The sequence below is a fragment of the Pterocles gutturalis genome, unplaced genomic scaffold, assembly GCF_000699245.1.
Source record: "Pterocles gutturalis isolate BGI_N339 unplaced genomic scaffold, ASM69924v1 scaffold2565, whole genome shotgun sequence".
NCBI lineage: Eukaryota > Metazoa > Chordata > Aves > Pterocliformes > Pteroclidae > Pterocles > Pterocles gutturalis.
In genome coordinates, this window is record NW_010137934.1 from 42,835 (window position 1) to 66,419 (window position 23,585).

The 23,585-nt window shown below is 37.0% G+C and overlaps 1 protein-coding gene across 1 annotated transcript in view; it reads left to right on the forward strand.

The window, feature by feature from the left end:
• Positions 1 to 14,374: 14,374 nt before the first annotated feature.
• Positions 14,375 to 23,585, forward strand: part of VEGFC (vascular endothelial growth factor C) — a gene marked incomplete at its 5' end in the record, with an annotated part of 23,113 nt that continues 13,902 nt past the window's right edge. The window contains 2 exons of the mRNA XM_010082756.1: positions 14,375 to 14,588; positions 16,001 to 16,191. Of these exons, the coding sequence (XP_010081058.1) occupies positions 14,375 to 14,588; positions 16,001 to 16,191 (405 nt within the window). The remainder of the gene's footprint in view (positions 14,589 to 16,000; positions 16,192 to 23,585) is intronic.

Here is a 23,585-nt window from a genome sequence, read left to right on the forward strand (position 1 = left end):
ATACTGAAATGCATATACGCCAGGGTATGGAAAATAACTATATTTTTATGCTTAACCATAAAAACAAAACATAGATAAGAGAATATGATTTTTTTTTCTCCTCTTTTAAAATCCTATAATTTACGATTGTACAGAAAAAAGGCTTTGCTAATAAAAATGTGTTAGAATATTGGCCTCTCATAAAACAAAAATCAGTCTGTTAACTCACAGCTTCTCAGTGTGTGGTGCCCAGTTAATGTACCAGTGGTGCAACCACATTTTAGAAAGCCAAGCATGTCAGGCACAATTTGCCCTTAGTGAATCCACGCTGGCTGTCACCAATCACCTCCTTATTTTCCGTGTGCCTCAGCATAGTTTCCAGGAGAATCTGCTCATGATCTTGCAGGCACAGAGGCGAGACTGATCAGCCTGTAGTTCCCAGGTCTTCCTTTTTTACCTTTTTAAAAATGGGGGCTATGTTTCCCCTTTTCCAGTCAGTGGGAACTTCACTGGACTGCCACGACTTCTCAAATACGATGGCTAGTGGCTTAGCAACTTCATTGGCCAGTTCCCTTAGGACCCGCAGATGCATCTGATCAGGTTCCATGGACTTGTGGACCTTCAGGTACCTTTAGATGGTCCTGGTTCAGGTTTCTTAGGTGGTAGGATCACTGAGAACATTAGTTTGGTATAGACAATATGGACCTGACATATGATGAAAAGTGTTAGGGAGTTCAGAGGGTGTGAGACAGTCGAGTAGCATTTTCCTGTGGAAAGATTAGTAGGTGCTTGACTTTCTACCTGGACAGCTCTGGTTGGAATTTTTGCTTATTTTTTTGCAACAATTTTTGATATTGTGCTTGAAATGCTTGCAGTAGCAGAGGCTGAGTCCATGATGTGTAAAGTCTTTCAGTATGAACACTTTTCTGTTTAATACAGCAGAAAGTTTAGAATATAGCAATAGGGAGCTTGAGGTAGCAACATTTTCACAAAGCCCTTGCCTTGGGGGGAATATTGAGGAAAAGCCCATTTCCTAAAAATATGTCTGGTAAATACCTTGAGAAACACAAGAGAAAATTCATATAAAGTTATTAGACTAAACTGTAGCACCCTGAAGCTGCTTGGCTTCCCTGTGATACAGCCTGCTTTGGGAGTTACCATGTTGTATAATTATATGTGATGCCTTCTAATTTCACTGATCTGTTCCCACTTTCTAGGGAGCCCCTGTGCCAGGCATTACTTTGTTAGGCATTAGCAGTTAATAAAGATTTTTGAAAATGATTGTGCCATATTTATCTTGTGTACATGGTATTTCTTAAGGAAGCAAAGATTATCTCTAGGTGGTCCTTGTGGACTGTAGTAGAGAGCAAGCTCCAGTCCCCAGGCCGCTTGGGTGTGGGTTGACCCTTGTCGATGCTGCCCAGAGCAGGCTGACCACGTGCACTTGGCATAGCATTTGTATGTGTCCCCTTGGCTTCCATTTAAGGTCTTTGAGGCATAATTGCTTTTTTGTTGGTTTTTTGAGTATATTTTGTTTTTTTAAATAGTCCAAAGGGTGTGCTTCAGCCCCCTGGAAAGGTGTTTTTCAGAGTGTGATGTTGCAGGTGCCCGTTGCGTACTCTGGGAGTTGGCAGAAGGGCTTTGTTGGTGTCAGACCAGCTGGGATACACTGGAGGTGAACTTATGGCATTTTGTATTCGCGCTGTTAGAAGCAGGCCCTTGAGTGAACTGTCTTGTCAGCTGTGTCTGGGTTTCCTCATGCATTCGGTTTGGATGAGGAAGAGACAAACAAGCCTAAACTGACAACATTGAAACACCCTTGCCTTTGAGTCGTACAGCTGGTCTGATAAAAAATGATAGCGTGCACTCTGTCTAGGTGGTAGTGTTTGCATAATGATGAAAAAATGTTTTATGAACATATGTTGTGGGGCAAACTAAGGAAGGACTGCAAGAGACCTGATGTAAACATCTAAAAAAAATTGGAATTGAGAATTAATCATACAAGTATGCTCTAACAGGCAAAAATGTTTAGAGAAATCAACAAAAACTATTATGGGCATTGGTCAGATCATCTAAAAATCACCAGACAGCTTTAATAAGGGGCTGAAATGTAACCAAGACTTTAAGAAAAAGACTTTGGGGTAGGAAAAATACTGTCTTTGTGTTTTAGCAGACTGACTAATACAGTAGTTAGGTCAATAGGTTTTGAAAGTAAATTAGCGTGTTTGAAGTGAAAAATATAGCATCAGTGGGACAAACATTGGCTGCCAGGTAACTAATTTTCAAAGTCCAATAATGTTGACCGTGAAAGAGCAAAAGAAAGTCAAGTGTAACAAAAGGAAGCAGAGTTTTAAGGCTTTGGGAGGGTATAAGACTCAAAAAACTCAACATGATATTTAGGGCCAGTAAAACTATAGATACTGTGACTGTAGGGACTGAAACATACTACACACAGTGATGTATAGATGCAATGCTTAAGCTAGGAGGCAAAATCCTGTAATCCTCACTAAACAAATATCCCATTGAAGTCGGTAGAAGATTTGGGTGAACAAGGAATGTATAACAGGGCAATTAGAGACAAACTTGCAGCCTGACCTTGACTGGGCCTTTGTGCCTGTGATTAGCTGTACCCATAGCATCTGGGCACATTTGTTTAAAGGCACAGTCAATTTTAATGACATCTCAAAAAAAAACTAAACCAATTATGCCATAGTTAAAGTTCTGATTGCAAACTGACAAATGCGAATGATTGCAGAGAGACATATTAAGGCTACACTTCTAAAATCTGAGTCTTTTGGAACAGCAAAATTCTTCATTCTTTGTTCCTTTCCTTTTTCAGGGACAACAGGAATTTAACAGATACTATTCTAGTTTTGTCCCTAATAATATAGGGTGACTTTTCAGAAATGTAAGACAGTAAGGGAGATTATTTTGTGGGATGTCAGAAATAACGTCCCAGTAAATAAAGAAAAATATATAACAACATCTGCCGTACTTGTTTATAAAACTACATTAATAATTGCTCTCCAAATTGTTATAAAGCTATTTCAATATGAAACAAAATGTTCATAAAGATCATTCATTTACATTTGTTCCTTCTTTTGCAATCCTAGTTCAAATAAAATTGAAAATAAACAAAATACTATCTTCTGAAACAAAATTTAATTCAACATACCAGAAATGTCATTCTCACTGCCCGTTACTCTAATGGGACATGTGTTCCTTGTGTCTGAATCTACTTTGTTTGAAAAGAGCTGCTGTCTCAAAGCATTGAGGAAATTGCAGTTCTCAGTAAAAGAAATGCTAGAAACGTGTGCAAGAACAGACAGAAATTGTTTCAGGGTCTGGTTCTGTAAATGGGAACCTCAGTGACTACAATGGACTCTTGGTTTTAACAAGTGTATGTCCAAAATTCCAATTTCCAGGACTGCAATTCTGCAATGACATGTGTGCGCTTCGTGGTACTGACAATAAACTGGTGGGGAAAAAAGTAAAAGAAATCCTTCTGATACATTAATTTTGTGTGCGTATAACTCCATCATGGTTTTATACGCAAATCATTATAAATAATCTCTGCAGATTGACTTTGGGAAGTGGTTTCGTATTCTTGAAAAAGTGCTTCCTTAAGGGTTGCTGGGTAGTGCTAGAGAATTTGAAATTTCTCTTCTGCATAAATTCTCCTGCTTTAACGGTTTTTTCTGCTAAAATCTCCAAAAAACCCTCTGGAACTTTTTATTTTGAGGAAACTGATGAATATGATAGTCCCTATTTTATTTAAAAAATGTGGAGCCCTTTTATTTAATTGTCATCTTGAGATGTGTACCTTTGCTTCTGAAGAATAAAATTTCAGGGTGCTCTGAGCTTGACACTGAGTGTTAGGTTGCACTACCCTGGTACTAACCAACTTTTACTCCCTTGTCTCTTTCTTCCCTCACTCCCATTTTCAACTCACAAACCCGATACCTGAGTTTGTTCACTTCAAGTTTTTCTGTTCAAGACGCTGCAACCAAGTGAATACAAAATTCAGTGATACAAACCCTTTTTTTTCATAAAATAATTGTTTACTTGTAAGAGCAGATAAGAAGCTTAACATGAGAAAATATTTCAATGTAACAGTAAAGTTTATGCATATGTTTAGCTTAATTTTAGACATCTTCCTTACGTCTTTCCACAGACTTTGAATAACTAGAGCCTCTCTTCCCATTTCTTCTGCTCTCTGTATGCCTCCTTTTAATATACATAATCCTTGTTAAGTCCATTTTCTTTTTCATTAGTTTCTGGCCTGGATAAGAATGCAGGCAACTCAGCAAGGTGGTGTGGGACAGGTTTCAACTGATGGCAATTATAATGGATTTCAAGATGCAATATTATACCTTCCATCAGAGATTACATGTATTCTTGCAGTCCAATGGAATTTGATAGCTCAGGACATACTTTATAAATCTGTTCTTGCAAAAACTTCATTCTGCAGTCAAGACTTCTTCAAAAAGTCTTCTGATAACATACTGTGTTCAGCACTGGATTTACTCTGTGTCCTGTCAGTATAAATTAGGATCTAGTTTAATACTGCTGATGTTCCCGGACCCCTTTGAAGTAACATTACAATACGCTATTCAGAATAATTTAAGCCAAAAATAATGGGCAACATATATTTCTCCTGATTTGGTTGCATGAAAGGGAACTGTGACCAAGTCTCAATCTGCTTCTTGGATTTGCCATTCTCAAGGATTCTTTTGCCTTTCCCCATCTCTCATGCCTTGCTGACGAATCTCTTAATACCTGACAAGTTTTACATGGTGCAAGAAGCTTTCTCCTTCAGTGATACACAAACATTACTTCTCTTTTTGTGATCAAAAAGCCTTCTTGTTTTTCATTTTTTCCTCCCCATAGTTCAGAAGGAATGTGACAGCTCCACAGCACTACTGATCTTTTTTATCATGGTTTGCAATTTAGCTTATCAGGGAAAGCAAAAGTGTGCCTTACATCGTCTTACCCTTTCTGTGGAGAAGAATATCTCAGCTGCTGATTGCATTACCTGAAAGTGTGCAGGTGGTACAGGCTAGTCAAACACAGGAAGAAGAAAATGGCATTCTTCCATGCCATGCTATTCCATAGTTCTCAAATGCTGATGTGTTAAAGTACTGTATTTTCTTGGGTTTAAATAATTTGCTCTTAATGGAACATTATGGCTTTGTGTGTGGGTGAAGGGTTTTGTTATTGTCTTTTGGCTTTAAAATGCTTTCAATGTAATGTACTTAAAGGCTTGAAAATAAATCTTCTTCTCTTTGTACTGTTCTAATCCATTTGGAATTTTGGGACTGAGATTGGATAGTGCTTTTCTCTGTTGTCTGGCTATTTTTTTTCCTGCAGCATGAAAAGGCAAGGGAAAAAGTATTATAGGCTCAATGTCTAGACAAACGGTTTTGTTTCTGTATAACTTCTGTCACAGGTGTCAAATGGCAATCCAAAGGATGTTCCACACAGAATTTAGGATAGAACAAATTTCCAACTCCGATTACCAGGGTGGGCACAAGTGGGTGGTGGCTAGCAGGTCCTTTGTGTTGTGTGCCTACCTCTGGCTAATGAAATTCAGATGATCTCTTTGTTTTGCCTTCATTAGCAAAGAGCCTTTACATAAAATATTTGGGTGAGACTTTGACAACAAAAATAAAACCTTCTTCTGGTATTTTGTTTATTAATCAAATCTCACAGTTTAATACCTTGGTTACCAAAGGCTTAGCAGTGTAGTGTGTCAGTCTGGCATGTTACTTTGAGTTACCGGATAGATGTTTTTTAATGACTTGTGTAAAATTAACTGAAGAAATGGGATGCTGAGAAAAATAATCAGATAACAGTGTAATTTGAGTGGCATACACTTAGAATCTCTAAAATTTAAGAAAGTGCACAGGTTTCTAAGAGCCTTTATGTATTTTCTTTTTCATATATACAAAACTTTTTTGTAGTAACGTAAGGATTTTATAACTGCTGTGTTATAACTTGATCATTATTCTTTAGCTTTTTGTTGAGTTTTAAGTAGTGTATTGTGTTTATAGCTGGAATATTTGATGAAATAGGCAATGTGACAAGGTAGGTGGTCTTCTAATTAATATTTCTGTACAGATGTGTAAACTGTGCAAGGTTTGTTTAACAATACAGAAATCATGTACTATTAGATTAAGACATTTGTTTAGGAATAAAGTTCAACTTTTTCTTTGAAATTCAATTGATCTTGTTTCATAGCTTGTGAAATTATTTCTTTTAAGGACCATTTTAAAAGTATAATTAATTCAATAAATTTCTGTGACCTGTTGGTAAATATTTAGACAATGTATTAATTACATTTGCTCGGGGCTTCAAACAGTGATTTTAAAAACTCAGTGAAAAGGAAACTTAGTAGTGAGAGAAATTATACAAAAAATGATGAGGTGACGTGTTCATGTAATCCTTCTGTCCTGTAAATGGCTACCTTGTTAAAAATTCAAGAATAAACAAAAACATTGAACTGAAAACTAAATACTCTCATCACAGTGAGAACACACCATATGCTGTAGCCTGTGTTCAGCATAACTCAGAAATGTTATTAAGAATGTTCAACTTCTTATTCCAGCCCTTAGTGAAACATTTTTGTATGTGCTATTGACCAGAATAGAAAACATTACATTAAAACTGTACCTACTTCCTTTTTGCAGCCCACTACTTGATACATGGCCAGAACTCTTGCTTCTCACTAATGAGGGTCTTAGGATATCTTCGTATAGCACACATACTGTGCTCAAGCAGTATCTCAGAATGGGCTGGCATTCAAACTAAAATAAAGGAGTTGTCCCTTACCTTTCCGTTTAGTAAATCTCTACTTGATACTGAGAATCTCTTTTAATTCTCACAGCAGTGTTACATCTGCTGAAGTGATGACAGATAATTGCAGTGTTACCATGTTAATAGTTTTCTATAAAAACTGTCTCCATATTTGTTTGCTTTTACTGACAAAGCTAATGGCAGTTGCTCATAAAAGTAATGATAATACCAATGAAAGCTAGTAAAGACTGAAAATAAATGATCTTCTTGTAAAGGCCTGGTAGTTTATTCTGTGTACTGATTTTAATGAGATATTTCTGACTAAAAATAGGGAAAACAAAAGGTTGCAGGGTTATGTTTTAAAAAACAACAATATTCAAACCGTTAAAAAAAAAGTTGCTTAACTGATGTTTTATCTTTTTCTGAGGGAGATCTTATAACCATAACTTTTAGTTGGAGTTCAGTTTCTAAGTACTTAAGTTTTGTTTTCAGAGTTGCATGGTTCACTTTCCTTAATGTCAGTTAAAAGTTGCTTAAAAGTATTCAAAATGAACATACTGTTTTTATAACATGTCAAATTCTACAGAACTGCAATGTGGCATCAACCTTGTAGCCTGGCACATGCAATTGGCACCAGAAACTCGCTGGCTGCAGTGGTGGTGTTGCAGAGGGCACTGGCTTCCTCACCGGCACATGAAATTGGCACCAGAAACTCACTGGCTGCAGTGGTGGTGTTGCAGAAGGCACTGGCTTCCTCACACCACTGGCTGTCTCCAGTGGATTGCTCTCTGTTAGCCACCTTGATAACCCAGCAATCCTCACAATAGTGTCCTTCATTTTCACTTTACGAATATTTTTTACTTACAAATGGTTTCCACCTTCTGGTCATGCATCTGGTCATGCGTGGTGACCCTCATGTTTGTAACCACCAATCCCTGTAGCTGCGGGTGACCAAGAAAATAATACACAGATCTTACCCGGTACAGATTGCACTGCCTGATGGCTCCAAGATTTAATCACATGTAAGCCTTTTGGCAGCAATAATCCAAATCCTTATTGACTCCCAATCTATTTGTAATGCTAGCTGGGAGCTTCGGTATGGGTCTTTGAGTCCCAGATGCAGCTGCACTTAGACACCAGATTTCCATGTCTGCTCTGCAGCCTTTGACCTTTAATTTGTGGGCTCATCTAGCACAAGCTCCTGAATAGTGAATCGAGTCTATTGATAACAGACTTGATTTTTGTATTTTATTTTGCAGTTACAACTTTCTATGTTCTTAGAAATATCTGCAGGGATTTATGAACACAATTTGAAGACTACTGCTGTTGAACAATGCAAATTTCAAAGATCGGGCTGAAGTGCATGAGAGCAAAACCTTTCCTGTTACTGTTGTGAAATTGCTTCAAAAAAGGTCATAGATATTCAGGGTCTGGCTAAGGTGCTGCCAACCCTTTTTCTCAGAACTGCTTTCCAGCATTGTCAGGAGTGGTGTTTGCACCTTTTCTTTTCCTGTTCCTATGCACACATGCATGTGTGGCTAGATCATATGGCACTGTGGCATTGCCATCTCTGACTGTATCAGACACTGTGTCACCCACAGCGGCTTAATTGCCCAGGCTCATAGAAACCTGGGACAACTGGCCGTCTAAGGCAAGCTTCTAAATAAAACAGACAGCAGAGCAGGGAGTTGCAACTAGAAATTTTTTTCTCTCTTTCCACTTCCCAGGGAAATCAGACTTAGATCAATAAAAGGGTATTTTCATAAGTAATTCCCATTAAATGCATAGGAGTACTGTTATTTTATTAGGGAAGGTTGAGAGCCGTTCAGGAATACAAGTACTTGAGGAATAAGCACCAGCCAAGTGTGTTTCAGAACCGCAGCAGCAGCTAAATGTTTGGCAGAAGGGCCTTTGTGCAAATCTATAATATTAGATATGTTTTTCAGCATTTTCTAAGAATGTCTAAATAAAATATTACCTGGAACATACTGACTTGCATAAAAATTGAATTTCCCTTAAAATGGAAATTTTGCACTACGTGCCTCCTCTTAAATACTTGTACTCATAAACAAGAGAGCAATATTAGATAATACAAGCCAAGGATGATTTTCTAGCAGTTTATGCATCTGCATCTCCGAATATGTTCTGGACAAAATTTTAAAATGTGATGTATAATATAGAAGTGAAACTTCTGTAATCTTAAGCTTATCCTCATAGCCAATGTCTTTTTCTTATTCTCTTTCATATATCTCCTAAAACTCGTTTATTTTTCCCTGCCTATGGGCTTTGGACATTCTCCCCCGTTTGCCCCCTCATTTATTTGTTTTCTTTGCCTGGTGTTATTCTCGGTATTAAAAATGCCAGAATGAATAGAGGTCACTTAAGGCATAATATAGTTCAGACCATTTTATTTATTTTATACTTTCATTCTTACTTCTTATGTTTGTCTCATGTGTTTTGTAAGCTCTTTGGAACAGAGACCGATTCTAATCTCTCTGCTGTTCTCATGATGTTTTGATTTAGTTTGAATGAATTGCAGTGGTCTTACTTCTTATTTAAAGTAATGTGAAATAAAAAAAAAAAATTATGCTCACTGTTACAGTTTCACTTCTGTAAGTCCCTGTTTTGTTACTATATCGAATGGTAACTTAAAAGTTTGCAACCGTGGACAGTCATTCAATTTGACTAGTGACAAATTGGTGCATATGAGATCAAAATCAGGGCTATTCTAGCGTGATTGTAGAGGTAGACAAAAGAGTTGAATTTCATTCTTAACTATGGCTAAGATATTTAATTAGGATCTTTTTTATAGCATTAACTTCCAAAAAACTAGCTCTGAAATACATGAAAATTGCAATAAAATATTATGCAAGTGAAGTGTTTATACATACTTTTCTTTTGCAATATTTCCATTTGCTTGCACACAGTTTCAACATTCAGATTTAACTACTTGATTTTTAATGCATTTTACTCAGTCAATAATACAGAATATGAGCATATTAAAATGGAGGGGTTTATAGACAGCACTTTCCTATTAAGAATTGTCAACAAAATCCTTGAAAATGAAATGAGCTGACAACTATAATCGGAGCAGATGCGTAAAGTACCATTAAACACATTGCACCATCAATTATGTGTCAAGCATGCTGCCAAATATTAAGTGTTCTGACCTTTGTTATTAATAGTAGAGGCAGACACAGGGGACATGTGAAAGACAAATAATGTAATGTGTGGAAAATCTATTATAGATTTGATTTTGTTAGTGGATATAGAGCCTATTTGATATCCTGCCTCTTGCCTTGCAAGCTATAGTTTTATGAAAAACTGGACATACCATGTAATGGAAAGCCACATTGTGAAAAATATACTTAGAATAAAATTTTCCTACGTTAGATAAGTAATAGCGAGAGTGCACTTGTCATCAAGCTTTACTGCTTTATTTGTATGTGTATTTGTCATTTCCCCTGTTGCTCAGGAAAATAATGTGGAAGAAGTGAAAGGAAGCAAGCTTGTCTATACTGTATTTTCAATTCATTCTTGTATAGTTAAGTTGTTATTTTGCTCAATATCATCTATCATCTTGTAGAGATTGGCTAGTCAAAGGTTTACTCAAAGTCTTTCTGCAGAATGTAACTTCTAGACGTTGTTTTATTTATACATTTTTAAGTGATCATGCAGAACAATGTTGATGATATGTAAAAATGACAAAACCAGCGGAATGGCCAACCAAAAAAGAAAAAAAAAAAAAAAGCACAAAAAACCAACCCCTTAGCTGATTTAAAAGAGCAAAGAAAATAGAAAATGTGGGACAGAGAAAACTTCCTCTGCAGGCACTGATGGCACTGATTTCCTGTTTCCTTCTCCATGTAGAATATAGGTCCCAGAATGTCTTTCCAGTAAAATGTTAAGCAGTTGGTCGAGGATTTCATGTGGAGTGCAGTGCAACTGATTATTTGAAAATCATGGACTGTTTACATTTATCAAAAAGCTTACTTTGGTCTTAAAAGTTGTAGTATTTCTCTTATCGCAATTTCTGTTAACATATTACTTTCAAACAACAGAACAATTATTCAGTGTTTGTTTTGTTTGTTTGTTTTTTTAAACTTAAGATTATATTTGAGAATAACTAGCTTGGTGACAGTAATTACATCTACAGACAGTATTTCTTTCTAAACTTCATTAATCTGGGCTTGCATAAGATTAATGAAAAATTACAGCTCCTCTGATCTGTAGTACATTTTTGTACTTTCTTTGTGTCTTGTCATAGGTTCTAAACAGGTGTTGAACTCTGGATTTCCATTTCAAAACCATTTTGAGGTTTTAGGGTTGGTTTTTTCAGTGTCCTACACTAAATGCTAATGCACAATTAAGAAAGAGCAAAGAATTTGAAATAAAAGGTAGGGACCAAGACAGTATATTTTTGTGAAATCAACCAAAGTTTGGACAAAATAAAAAATGTTGCCAGGCAACTATTGTATTTATCGAAACAGTTGCATTCCTCTTTTAAAAATTTAGAAACTCTTTTTAACAATTCTTCATGATCTTATGGTTTTACTTTATGCAGGACACACTCTTCTAATCAACCAGAACTTAAGATTTAATTTGATGTTCATGTCAACAATAAAGTTTGACTGTTGTACAAAATTAAGTCACTCCACAAGCTCCTTACACATGTGTAAACATTTCAACACAGATGAGAGTAATTTACAGCAGTTAAAAAAGACTTACAGTCAATGTACCAGAAGAGATCATTGATCTGTGTGTCAAGGTAATATTGGAAAACTACTGAAAAATCTACATATTTTCAATTTTTTTTCTGAACTCTTAGCACTACATGTACTGTATTTAATGTACATGCATGGATTTCCTTCTCCCTTTCTTGCTAAATCAGAAGAGGGGAGAGAGAACAAAAGCCCTCTAGTGATCAAGCTGGTTTTCCACAGTGTGTTTGCAAGTTTGAAATGAAGCCATCTTTACAAGCAAATGGCTTTATTAAACTAAACACAAAAAATAATTCACATGCAATAATGATGGTTCTTTAAAAAAAAAATAGTCATTTTATATGTCCACTCCAGAAATTGTTTTCCTTTTGTCCATATTAAGTAAGCACTTCATGTTGTAGGCACGTGGCACTCTGGCCCATGGAATGTCCAGGAAGAAATGTAGTTGAAAACAGTACTTTATTAGATTTGGTACAATACTTTACTAAAGCAACTAATTTCTTCATGTTTTGACTTTTATTCATACGTATTTTATACTTGTATACCAAATTTTCTGTCCAGCTGGAAAGACATGACTTGATTTCCCGATGAAAGAAGATTTCATCAGCACACATTATTTCTAATAAATATAACCTCTTTTCTGGTCCCCATACCCTGGCTTCTTATCAACTAAGTAATTTTCATTTTCCACACTTACTTTTCTGATGATCTAGGCCTGTACCTTGAATATGGGAAACAGCAATAGCCAACATTTTGTGTACAGTGGGCAGCACAGGCTTTGAAGGGGTTCATCAAAGGTTGGGGAACCTTTGGTTGGATTCTCTTTCAACATCACCCCCATGATCTGCTGGTACCTGCTAGGATCAGCTACTAGATGACTTAACAGAAGTTTTCATTCCTGTGCCTTTTATGTAATGGACCGGCACCCAGCCTTGTGAGGGGATATACAGGCTGCCTCCGTGCTGTGCCCCATCCCATGGTGTGCACGCATCTGCGGCACTGGCATTTACTGCACCGGTGCAGTGACCTGCAGCGCCCTCAGAGAACAGCCTCGCAGGGACCAGGCTACTCAAACCCTGCTCCTCTCACCTCTCAGGAGAGATGAAAGCAATAAGGCAACGGCCGATTCAGTTGTTTGTTCAGCTTGGATATTTGTCTGTGACCCTCTGATTGAGGACCTGTGTGGCGTCCCGCAGGGAGAGCAGGGTGGTGGGGAGCGAGATGCTCTGTGATGCCAATGAATCTGAAGGCAAGGCCCCAAGATACTGCTCGCTGGGGCTGGGGTCAGGGATGACCCTCATGGAGGCAAGGAAAGAGATGAAGTCCTGAATGAGTGTATTTCTGGGACTGATAGCTTGATTGTTGCAATCACCCAGGACACAGTAGTCTGTCATGACCCTGCGGTTAGTGAGGCTTTAGTGAAACTATTTTTTTAACTTCATAACACTTTTATGTGTAAAATGACTTTGAAATCTGTAGTAGCTTTAGCTTCTGTATTTAACTGTATTAAGGGCAATGAGTTTTGTGAATCTGCCTTACTCCATAGTGTTTCTCCTGTATTTGACACCTGATAAGGAAGTGGATCCGACAGCGTGTGCCATTTTGTACCCTCTTAGTTGTTTGTGAGACAGTTTTGGTTCAGGTGAGCTAGTTCAGAACTGGTTGTTTTACTCAAGTGATGTTCAAAGTCGCTGAATTGAAAATTTCTTTTTTGTTAGTAATGGAGTTTGATAAGGAATCTTAAATTTCATTTCTGTACTTTCCTATTTCTAGTTTTAGACACATATTTTACACTGTTGCAGCCTAGTGTTTCTTGGACTAGAGCAAGAGTTTTGTAGTAACCTCTATAGAGTCTCCAGCCAGTTGCTGGACATTTTTTACAAAGTGTACCTCTGTATTTCATGTCTCATACTGCCATCTAAGGGCCACGTAGGCTGAGAAGGTGGCTAAAGGTTCTTCAATACTTTTCTTTCTCCTCACTGCTTTCCCCTTTGGGAAGTCAGCAATTCATGGATGAGAGAGTGTGGGCAGGGAATAGCCACAGTCCTTTGATGCAATATGTTGTTTCATCTAAGAGGAGAGAGGAATCTTCCAGATAAGTGAGAAATTAGAATGTAAGTTGTAGTCTTTTAGGAAAATGCAATTGTGATGAGTGTGTGTAAAAGCCAGCAAATAAGAACACGTAATTACAGGATTTGAGGCTACTCTTGAAACAAGTTAAGGAGCGTAGTGCTTAGAGTCCTGAAGAGTTTCACTGAAACTCTTAGCAGTGAGGGAGTGTGCAGTTCAGATTCTTAAAGGTACCAAAGTCCCTTGACTCCTACTGATTTAAGGACTAGTTCTTTATAATATAATTTGGTCATTAAAATTTTCCCTAAAAAGGTACAAAATCAGTTTAATAGTGTTTTCTTTTTTCTGATCTCACTGGTTTTGCATTTCTAGGTGTTTCAATTTTCCTGGACTAAGGGAAAATGGACAAAAATTTGGTGTTATTTTAAGAGTATGTGATATTAAATAACAGGAATATAATGTAAATATCTTGAGGTTTAAGCATTCAAAATTTTATCATGAAAACTTTTATGTCCAGGATAAAAATGCCTTTTTTTTTTTTTTTTAATTTGCAAACTGGACTTGTTTAGGCTCCTTTCTCAAACAGATGTTTTGAACTACATGTATGATAAAGAATTAGTGGCACAAGCAAAACATTTCAGTATTTGTCAGTGTAGTACTGTTGGCATTGACTGACAAAAGCAGTTTTTGTAATGAAGACCTCTTTGAGCACAATTTTATTTTACAATGTATGAGTTGTTTTTCAGGCTAGTTTCCAGCAAACTTTGTGTAATAGAGAAAGTAATTAATCTTGCATGTTACTTTGACAGGCTCATGCAAGCAAAGACCTGGAAGAGCAGTTGCGGTCTGTGTCCAGTGTGGATGAACTCATGACAGTACTTTACCCAGAATACTGGAAAATGTTCAAATGTCAATTGAGGAGAGGAGGTTGGCAACACAACAGGGAACACTCCAGCTTTGACACAAGATCAGATGATTCACTGAAATTTGCCGCAGCACACTATAATGCAGAGATCCTGAAAAGTAAGTACAGGACACAAAACACGTTCTAACACACAATAAATTAAAATTGAAGGCTTGTCAGTCACGTCAAAAATATTTTAAAATCTAAGCATTATCAGTAAACTACCCTCAGCAGTTTGATTTGATGTAGTGGCTATAAAATAAAATCTTTGATAGTCAACCTTCCCTAATGAGAGAAGTTGCTCTGCAGAGGTATTTTTGGCACATCCATTTTAAGAAAGGTACGGACTACTTTCTTAGCTCCGTAGTTGTAAGAAGTTAAGTATTTGTCTTCAGGTATAAGGAATCCTGCTTTGTAGAGGCTGTAATGATTTTGCAGAAAGCAAAGAGGGCACTAATAGTTGGATTCATTGAAATCTTTCTGCTCTTTTTTCTGCAATTATGTCACAGCTGGTAATGTGTTCTTCTCTTAATGTTATTACTTTAGAAGGCTAAATAATTCACTGGTAGTTTTTCCTGTTACGAGAGGGCAGTTGTCATGATGTTATGGTGAAACCAGAAAAAAACAGCTTTGAAACAAATATGTCAATACCCGTTTGTGTTTCAGATGGCCTGGATAAAAGTATAATTAGCTTGCAGTTTGAGCAAGTGCTTACAGGCAGAGGGACACAGGATTTATAGCGTTAGGCATGATATAGCATTTTTGACGTGATTTTGGAAATCATGTACCTTAATGGAGACTTTAAGGTAGGTGAAATTTCCATTTTTCACTGTGTAACCTATCAAAAATGTCTCCAAGAGATAGTAAAGGGCCTGTACAGCTGCAAGTCTCATGGCTATTTAGTGTAAGATTGCATTTGGCAAGAGGCTCTGTAACACTATGTAAAGTGTTTGCCCATATTTGTGTGGATAATCTGGGCACAAATGCCACCTTTCAGGTGAAATCATATAGTGTACGTAACTGCTAAATAACAACATTTTGCTTTAAATCATACTCTTGTAGTTAACAAAGTAAATGTATTCAAATTAATTTCATGTTAAGTGTGTAGGCCTAAAATTTAATGTTTTTAATGTATAGTATCCAAGTGAAGTACTGTGTGGGACAAGCTAAAATTACTTTGGGGAGATGTGCAGTACTTCCTTAGACTTCACTCAAGGTGGGGCTCACCCTAGACACAGGATAAAGGACATGTACGAGTTTAGCTACGGATGTCATTAGATGTGCCCAGTCCTCTTAGCTCCACTGTGATTTTTCTTCTGCTTCATGACACTAAGTCATGTCGTTATGAAGAACAAAAATTAGCTAGAAGTTAACATAGAGAGATGTGTATTTCACTGAATAAAGGGTGTGACTCTAGCAACGCATATTCTGGTTCTAAACCTAAAAAAAACCCAAAACCCTACTAATTTACTACAGGAGAGTATTGTTTTTAAACAGTTACTTTATAACATATGAAATTGTAACTTGGCAGGTATTGATACTGAATGGAGAAAAACTCAGTGCATGCCACGTGAAGTGTGTGTGGATGTGGGAAAAGAGTTTGGAGCAACTACAAACACCTTCTTTAAACCTCCATGTGTATCCATCTACAGATGTGGAGGTTGCTGCAATAGTGAAGGACTCCAGTGTATGAATATCAGCACAAATTACATCAGCAAGACAGTAAGTTCGCACTCTTATTACATTCTAAGTGCTCCTTGCAAATCCATGCATATTTTAAACCTTCTTATTGCTACTATGGGGAAGGAAATAATCAATTCCAAAATACATAAGAGAAACAGTTGAAGAGAATACTGCCTGGAAGAAAATGTTAAACACTCTTTTCCCTAAAATACATTCTTCTTTTTTTCTTTTTTTTTTTCTTTAACTTGGGGAAAAAAAGAAAAAAAATAATTATGATGTCTTGTTCTTAGTTTTGAGATTATCCAGGAAACTGAGTTCTATCCTTGTCTTTTTGTTTGGTTGGTTGGTTTTTTGGTTTTTTTTTAACCTACTATTTCCTTGCTATATGAGGCAAGCACTCTCTGGAAAACTAACCTGTAATTTTGTTATTGAAGACTGTTTTAGGACATGTGCAGACAGGATGCATGTTGCGAATAAAGCCTTTTAGGAACTGAACTTACTCTGTTAAGAGATATTACCATAATGTACCCATTTGTTTTGTTTAAATGCATCTTCCTCAGATGTATGTGTGGTTTTTGTTCTTCAAGTTCAGGGCTAGTGATCAGGTAGGAGTGTGCAGAGATTATGCATTGAACATGTGAGCTGTCTTTAAAGGAGAAGCATAACTGCCTTGTTCTATTTTAAGTAGCTATAACAATTATCACATCATCTAACAACATTTCCCTCAAAAATAATGTGAAAATAGTCATGCTTCAAAATGTTTGCTAGGGTATTTTGCTTTTGTTACAGTATTTGGTAGGAATTTTGGTGTTTTTTTGGCTTTTTTGCTTTTTATCTCTTCTTTCTGATGCTTTGAAGAAAACTAATTTTAGTGTAAATATTGCTTCCTTTTCAAACTAGATTCCTCTAGCTGCAAATGCAGTACATATTTATAAGGAAGATGCACAACTGTACAGCCAGCTATAAAATCATAGCCCATAGAAATGTCATTCATGTATCATGAAATTTCTTAGTGCTCTGAGCCTTCTTGAGAGGGGATTAGGAAAAGGGGTTGTAAAGAAAACAAAAAAGAAACAACTCTCTTTTTAAATACATTTTCTATCCTCATTTCTCAACTAGCCTGTCTGAAATGGCATATTCTACCAAGAATTTTCAATCCTAAATTTAAGATAGTTGTAGACTGTCACATAGTCCAGGAACAATGTAACTCATATAGCTTAAACAAAGAAACTACAACATGGATTTTTTTGAAGCCCATAGTTATTCCCACAAACAGCTGTCCTAATTCCAGCTGCTTCAAAGATGCAAATATAATTTTAATGTTATAAATCAAAATATACCCTTTTTAATGTATGTATTTATAAAGTTTAGCTTTACTGAAATAAAGGATGATCTAGTTACAGGAAGAGTTGTTCCATTTAGCACAGATTTCCTGGTCTTTGAGCATCATGTCAAGTTGGGGTAAATAATCGTTTTCTATTCATCCTTCTGTTCATATCTATTGAGTGAAGTACTTTTTTTGGCTTAGTAGAAAATGTTTTGTACTAAGTTTCTTTTGTAAGTTCTTGATGCCATTGGTGATGATACGATACAGGAGTAGTTAAAGGATTGAGAGAGTCTGAAAAGGGAAATGTTAAAGGACTTACCAGAAAGAAGAAAGAGGCAATATCATTGTTTTCTTACCTATTCTGTAAAAGTAAGCAATTTAATCTCTGAGTTTTCTATCTTGCTTCTGCTTTCCAGTTTTATCTGGTCCTTGACAGAATGCAGTTTTTAAAAAACCCTTAAAAAGGAAGAGAGCTATAGCTGTATCTCTTCATCTGTCATCATCTCAAATCTTTTTAAAGTTATGTGACCACAGCTTACCCTATATCAGATGAGAATTAGGAAGAAAAAAGTATTGAATTCAAGACCCTTCTGTGAAATTCAGGTACCCTACACACCTATTTTCACTACTGTTTTCCTTTTATTTCCTGAATGAAATGAGAAAAAATGGTTAGTAACCAAGCATCTTTTTTTTTGTTTTTTTCCATAAGTCACCATCTTTTGTAGCTTTATTTTTGGTGCATAAACTCTGTAAGATAACCTTCATACTGCAGAAAAAGTGCTTAATGTGAAATTAACTTTTCAGATGGAGGTCTGACTGTGAGGGCAAGCTCTAGCATTGGGTCTAGACATTAAAATCTGAACAAAGTTGATATCAGCTTTCATCAAAATTAGTTAAAAAGAGCTAAGTACAGAAATTATTTTTATGGGGAGCAAATTATTGGTTGCCAGGAAAATGAACTAGGGCAGATGTTCCCAGATTGGCTTGTGGAACACTGTGGTGGTCCAGAGAGAGGTCAATAGTTCTCTAGTTTGGGCCTTGTTCTTCCTTTCTAGCTACTTAACTTTATGAAGAGAAAAAAATAAAAGTATTCTGCTTTGCTTTTAATACCTTTTTTTTTTTTTTTCCCCACAAAAACTGTTTCGGTATGTGCTAAGGGGTATGATTGGGATATGAGACAATTTCTTAATTAAGATGTGGTACAAGGTCTCTGAAAACATTTGAGGACCCCTGAGGCTATTTCATAAAATGCAGTAGATTATTTTTTTTTTTCTCCTTGATCCATGACACTGCAGTAGCCTAACTTTCTAAGTGGTGGCTTGTCTAATAAGGGTCTATGGTGAAGATGGTTGGTTGGTTTTTGGTTTTGTGGTGTGGTTGTATTGTTTTTTTCTCTAATTCATTATTAATCAAATGGCTGTTTTCTGGTTCCGTGACACCAAAATTCAACAGCAGTTACAAAGATTGGGACTACCTGGTGCAGCAGCAGCCTGTCCCTCAGCTGTACTTCTTATGCCCCACATGTAGGTACTTGCTTACAGGTCGAAGGGAAGCAGTAAGCAGATGTCAAAGAGCCATCTCATTCCATTCTTTCTCTTGGCTTGCAGGATGGACAGTTTTTTTGCTTCTTTCAGTTCATTTGATGTAAAGGTCCTAAATCTTCTTGTTTCATGGTTACAGTAATAATCCCTCAAGGGAACACATCTTTCCAAGCAGTTTGAAATTAGATTTAGAGGAGCCTTTCTCACAGGAAACAAGTTAACAGCTTGAAATTGTTTGCCATATTTGAAATGTACATGGTGTTCCTTTACACAATTTGGAGATGCATATGTCACAAGAATTTTCACTTGTTTTGAACTTTACCATTTATGCCTTTTCCCATGCATTTTTCTGTGTTAGACTGATGATTGTGATGATATATAGTAAGTACTATTAATAGTGGGAGATATGTCAGCATAATTTCCAAATGTTTTCTGTTAAATTTTTGGAAAAAAAGTGTTTCAAATATAAAAAGATAGAATAAGAAACCCAAGCATATTGAACAGATATGAAATGTATTATATCAGAAAAGCTACCTGTTGTATCACACGTAAGCCTCGAAATACTGTTTTTTCAAAGTTAGATAGTAAAATAAATAATGACAACGTACTATTTTTCAAATAGCTTATTTTCATTCTTTCCAGTATAGAAATGTTTAGAGATTTGAAATCAAACACTCTTATATCCTAAGCTTGAAAATCTCTCTAGACACATTGCACTCTGTTACACTGGTTATATTTGTCCAGCCCTTCTGATACTTTAGGAAATGCAAAGATCACAAGTGATCGAAACCAAGAGTCAATCAATTTAAGGGAAACTTGCCAAAATAAACCACAGTCCATCAGAGGAACATATTTTAGTTAATGTAAATCTGGGGGAAAAAATCATACATAAATCCTATATTTGAAAAGTATATAGAATGATAGACTTCCCTCATCCTGGTATGAAAATAAGAGTTTTGATTATTTTATATTTCAGAAGTCAGTGATTATAATAATTTTATGTGTGCTCATACAATGGACATTTGCACATTTGATGACAGTGCTGAATAAATTGAGCAACTGAAGCAAACACATACTTTGTATAGTAATCAACGGTTTTTCTGTAAAGTGTGCCATGAAGTCCTTCTAGTCTAAAGAAGGCGCTATCAATGCAATGTATCAAAAATACATGCCTTTCTAAGGTTCAGTGAGGAGGAATATATGGGAAATATTTTTTACAAGAATTCTGATAAGCGCTTTTGGTCAAGCACTCAGACATTCCTGTCTGCTGTTAGATATTTTTATTTTAATTTTTCTTTTTTTTTTAAGGTTAAAATCATGTCGAGCTCTAGGTTGTGGACGAGACTCTGGTCCCACTCTTGTTTCTGTTCTCCACTCCCTCTCTATAAATGGCTAAAGGAAGAGCGCTGCCAGTGTGGGAACTGTAAAGAGCCTACTACAGGGTGGTCTGTGGGACCACATAGCTCTGGCCTGGAAGTTTTTGCAAGGATGGATGAAGAAGTAATAAGACTGGGAAGAAGAGGGGGACTGGTGCATTTGGCATCATCACAGTCACTGCAGGTTGCATAGTGCCAAAGGCCAAGTCTGGATGAGCAGAACAATTCAGGGACACCTTTGCCTGGTGTTGTTCTCTTGCTGCACTTCTCACCTGAGAAGTACAGTACAGAGCATATGCACTGGTCTTCAAGGATTTAAAAAAACCCCACATGTGAAAGAATGAAAATCCAGGGAAAAAATTGTTTGTAGTTGCACAGGTGATTATAAAAGTGATCTAATTATTCACTTACCTTTGTATTAGTCTGAACAGTTCTTTCATTTTATACCTGTTGGTACTGGGAGGCAGAAAATACAAGCATATGTTGATGTTCGGGTCTGTAGGACAGGCTGCCTTTTAATTTTGGCTGGTGCAGTGGAACAAGGTTAAGTATTAAGCCTAAAATACACCTTATTATAGATTGTGTAATCCAAACGTATAAAGCAAAATGACCTTCCTTCATTTTTGAAGGTGAACATTTCAAGTTTGGCTAGGATGAAAGACAGATATAAAGTCATGTTGATAATGGTCGGTGGGAACTACAGAAAATACATATTCTTAATAAATAATGAAAAAAAAGGTCTGCAACCAAAACTTATTTTTTTAAATACATATAGTACCAATGACTTTCATGGTTTTAGCACACGCTTTCTATTTAAGCCATTTACTGTACAAGGCTCTTGAACTTTTTCATGACACAGAAAAATGGGGAAAAAACATTTATAGTAATGCATAATCTTGTTCAGTGGTAAACAACTCTAGTTTAAGTAGCCTCATATTAAGATTATGCAACATATGCCATTATAAACTGTATTGTCATTCTCAGCATAACATTGCTATTAACAATAGACCTTTAAATTTTGACAGATGCCAGACTCAGGTAGATATGTTGTTTTACTTTTCCATTTTTTGCTTTAAAACTTCAGCAAAAGTGGTGGTTCTGCTTCTTCCCAGACCAGAGTGAGAAAGAAGTGTATATGGCTTTATTGTTTTTTTTTAAAAAAAAGGAGGGGGGGATTTTTTTTTTAATCTGAAAAAAATTTTCATGTTCCCTTATTTTAGGTAAAGGATGTGATACTTGTTTGTTTGTATTAGGAATGTGTGTTTTGTTGTCTTTGAGACAATCTGCATACATTTAAGCGTTAAAAAAAGACCTAGGAGGCAAATGGAATTGTTGGGTGACTTGGATTTTTTTGAGACTAGAACACGTTGTAACTTGGAGCTTAATGAAAATCTGATGCCGTTTCAGATCTAGGCACCTAAATCCCATCTTGTAGGTAGAGCCTATCTTTGATTCACCCACTTTTGTCTTGTGGGGAAGGAAGGAACCTCCTTGATCTAAAGGTAGCTGGGACAAGATGCGCCTCTGCCAGAATGCTAAAAAATTGCTAAGGAGCCTAAAAAGCAGGAAGGGAAATAAAGCTTTGTTGGCTGTCTGAAAGGGAAACTTTGTGCTGAAGTGAGGGGAGACTGGCATGGAGAATCGTCATATTGGGTGAAGAACTAAGGAGACAAGGGCTGAACACAGTATTTTGAAGAGAAATACTAGAAATGGGGACAGAGACTGGAAGACCTGCCGTCTGGCTTTCTGTGACAGAACAGCCTTCAGACTGTTTGAATAGCATGTGTTAAGCTGTTGTGAAATTCATTAACTATGTATGGTTTTCAACTGTTCTTCAGTTACATACGGCTTCCATTAGTATGTGTTATACACTGAGATTAACAGTATGTTACAGGCTTATGTTTACAATATTAGCTGCCGTGGAAGAGGTTAGGACAGAGCTTTGACTGTGGTTTTCTGTGGTATATTTTTTTATTTTGTTACTTGTAATACTCTTTAGTTATGCTGTCATAAATTTCTTCAGTTGTTGTTTTCCACTGGTTTCCTGACAATGCAGGGTTAGTAGCACAAATGTGCAAGACAGCGTCTAACTTTTTTCGTTTAAGTATTTGCCTCTAACTCTAGCAATACTAATTTAATGTACTTTAATGTGCTGCTTAATGTCTAAAATTTTTCTGAAAACTGCTAGCAATAAAAGCTCTCCACTTTGAAAAATCTTCCCTAATCCCTACTACTGTCAGATCTCATGTTCTTCTGGGGACTGAAGTTCATTCTTTGCAGTCTTTGGTCCTGAATGTGTCTGCCTTTAGGCATTTGTGCCTGAAGAACAGATCTGAAGGAAATGACTTTTCCCTATTGCCTGTAGTGTCAATTAATCTGATTTTTACTATGATTTGAAGTTAGGAAGGAAGAGGTGATTTCGGCCTCTAAGAATACAGTAAAACCAGTCCTTTCCTGAATGAGGCACCAGACAGAAATATACACCATGTGATCTGATATGGGCAATGTGGGTACCAGCAACAGTACCCGCAACCAGCAATGTTGCCAGAAATGAGGGAAGTTGAGAACCAGATTATTTAAGATGATAATTCAAGACCATCCTATGTATATTGAGAGTTTATTCACTTACACTTAAATAGCTTTATTGGATTGAGTGCACCATCAGCAAGTTTGCTGACGACACCAAGCTGTGTGGTGTGGCGGACACGCTGGAGGGAAGGGATGCCATCCAGAGGGACCTGGACAGGCTTGAGAGGTGGGCCAATGTAAACCTCATGAAATTTAACAAGGCCAGGTGCAAGGTCCTGCACATGGGTCAGGGCAATCCCAAGCACAAATACAGGCTGGGTGGAGAATGGATTGAGAGCAGCCCTGAGGAGAAGGACTTCAGGGTGCTGGTTGATGAGAAGCTGAAAGTAACTGGGCAGTGCGCACTTGCAGCTCAGAAGGCCAACCGTGTCCTGGGCTGCATCAAGAGAAGCGTGACCAGCAGGTTGAGTGAGGTGATTCTCCCCCTCTACTCTGCTCTTGTGAGACCCCACCTGGAGTACTGCATCCAGCTCTGGGGTCCTCAGCACAGGAAGGACATGGACCTGTTAGAGCCAGTCCAGAGAAGGCCACAGAGATGATCAGAGGGCTGGAGCACTGCCCATGTGAGGACAGGCTGAGAGAGTTGGGGTTGTTCAGCCT